At 41.5% G+C, this 1822-nt stretch overlaps 1 protein-coding gene across 1 annotated transcript; it reads right to left on the bottom strand.

Moving 5' to 3' along the window:
- Positions 1-282: 282 nt before the first annotated feature.
- On the bottom strand, positions 283-1482 carry LOC141818760 (wall-associated receptor kinase 2-like; the record flags this gene model as incomplete). The annotated part of the gene is made up of 2 exons (XM_074706212.1): positions 507-1482; positions 283-372 (listed from the first exon to the last, which is right to left on the bottom strand). Coding segments are annotated over exons 1-2 (1066 nt in total), but the record flags the coding sequence as incomplete, so codon positions are not given.
- Between the last annotated feature and the right edge of the window lie 340 nt (positions 1483-1822).

Genomic DNA, 1822 nt, shown 5'->3' on the forward strand with positions numbered 1-1822 from the left:
TCTTTATGTTACGTTGTTGTTATTTTCATATTAAGTTTGATTATTTAATTGATATACTACTGTCGATATATTTCTTTAACTTGAAAATTGTAAGGAGATTAGAAACATATATATATATATATAAGAAAAACTTATTTTGTTCCTAATTTTCCTTTCTAAGAAACATAATTAATATTAAGAGTTGGACAAGGACAAATGAAAAAGCTTCTTACCTATAGCCACCTTAACTGCTAAGGGAAGTTTTGATCAGGGATGCATGCATTGGAAGCGATTCTGTCGTGCCTGCGCGGCAGTCGCATCTATAACCACCTGGAAGGTTCTGACAGATGCCATCTGAGCATGGATTTGATTGTTGGTTGCATTCATTGATGTCTAAAAATATATATATATGTTGAAGGTCAAAAGCTACAGTATTAGGAACCATCATATCGCATTTAGAAATTAAAGGCAAAACATAATTGAAAGCAGAATAATTAAATTAAATTGATCGGTATAGGCAGTCAGACCTTGGCATCCGTTGGAGACGTAAGGATTGCCTTGGTATCCTTTGGAACAGTTGCAGAGATAACCAGGACCATTGGAGGAGTCGATGCACACGCTGTTATTGCTGATGCAGGCATAAGAGGTTAGGTTCAGCTTAGCTACCTCACATGTCTCATTTCCAATGGCCCAGTCCGTCACTACCGGCACCCTGTGACTGTTATTCGTTTGCATGAATTGGTTCGTGGTGATGTAAGATGTTTGGAACCGGAACCAGTCGGCCTCCAACAAGACGGCGTAGCTGCATCTGCTAAATCTCCAAGTATCCGAGTTGTTGAAATCCCCATCAAACCAGACTTTATAGTATTGGAGATTCTTGGGTATGGAAGTCTGGCAGCAACCCATGCCGGAGCAGGAGTCATCGACGATGCTCTGTTCATTCTCGCACATGGACACACAGCCACTCTGGTAGCTATTTCTCCCACGGTCATGGTGGTCGTCGATTATGTAGGCGGATGTATCGCAGCCGATGGCAGTGAACTTGTTGTGTTGATCAGAGAACCTATACGGGGTGTCTCTCAAATTCAACCTCCATTCTGAGTAAGTGACATTGTCGTAATTCGGATTGTAGCACGCCGAGGAAATGTGGTTGAGCATGCGCACTTGGCCCTTCACCAACGAGATATTGAGGACCTCAACATTGTAATAGAATGGCTTCTTGAGGCCACTTTCCATGGTGTAGCAGGTTAGATTGAAACCTCCTCCCATGGAACAATTAGCGCCGGTGCCTGCAGTTTCGGTTCTGTTGCAGATATACTCTTCGCTTTCCCAGTTCCGGGAACAGTTAGTGCCGATGGCGCCGATGCCGAAGGGGTAAGGGATCTCCACGTCGCCGCATGTCGTTTGGCATCTGTCATCAGGCACAGCAGATAATGCAACTGCAAGTAGCAGCAGCATTTGGGAGAGGAGCAGAGACATGGCCAGTGCCGTTGCTGAATGCATAGCTTAATTCTAATATAATTAGCTGACCGATCGATCGATAAGCCAATAATAGTACCCTCTTCATTATATAATCTTCTGTAAAAAATGCATGCTTACACGCATATATAAATGTATCACATAAGTAATCATAATAGCGTTCTACAATCATGTTTGAAAAGTAGTAGCATGGACTTTTTGTACGTGACATCCATTATGGATGACTTTAATTAGGAGCTTAATAAAACGACTCACTGAAATGATACCGCATAGACAAGCCCAAGTCAAAATCAAGTACATTAAACAAAATAAAGCCAAGTCAAGTAATCCTTTTAATAAATTATCAAAGTCAGAAATTCCTGAA

The sequence above is a fragment of the Curcuma longa genome, unplaced genomic scaffold (genome assembly GCF_044706935.1).
Source record: "Curcuma longa cultivar G26 ecotype Majalengka, Jawa Barat unplaced genomic scaffold, ITB_CL_G26_1.1 contig_25904, whole genome shotgun sequence".
NCBI lineage: Eukaryota > Viridiplantae > Streptophyta > Magnoliopsida > Zingiberales > Zingiberaceae > Curcuma > Curcuma longa.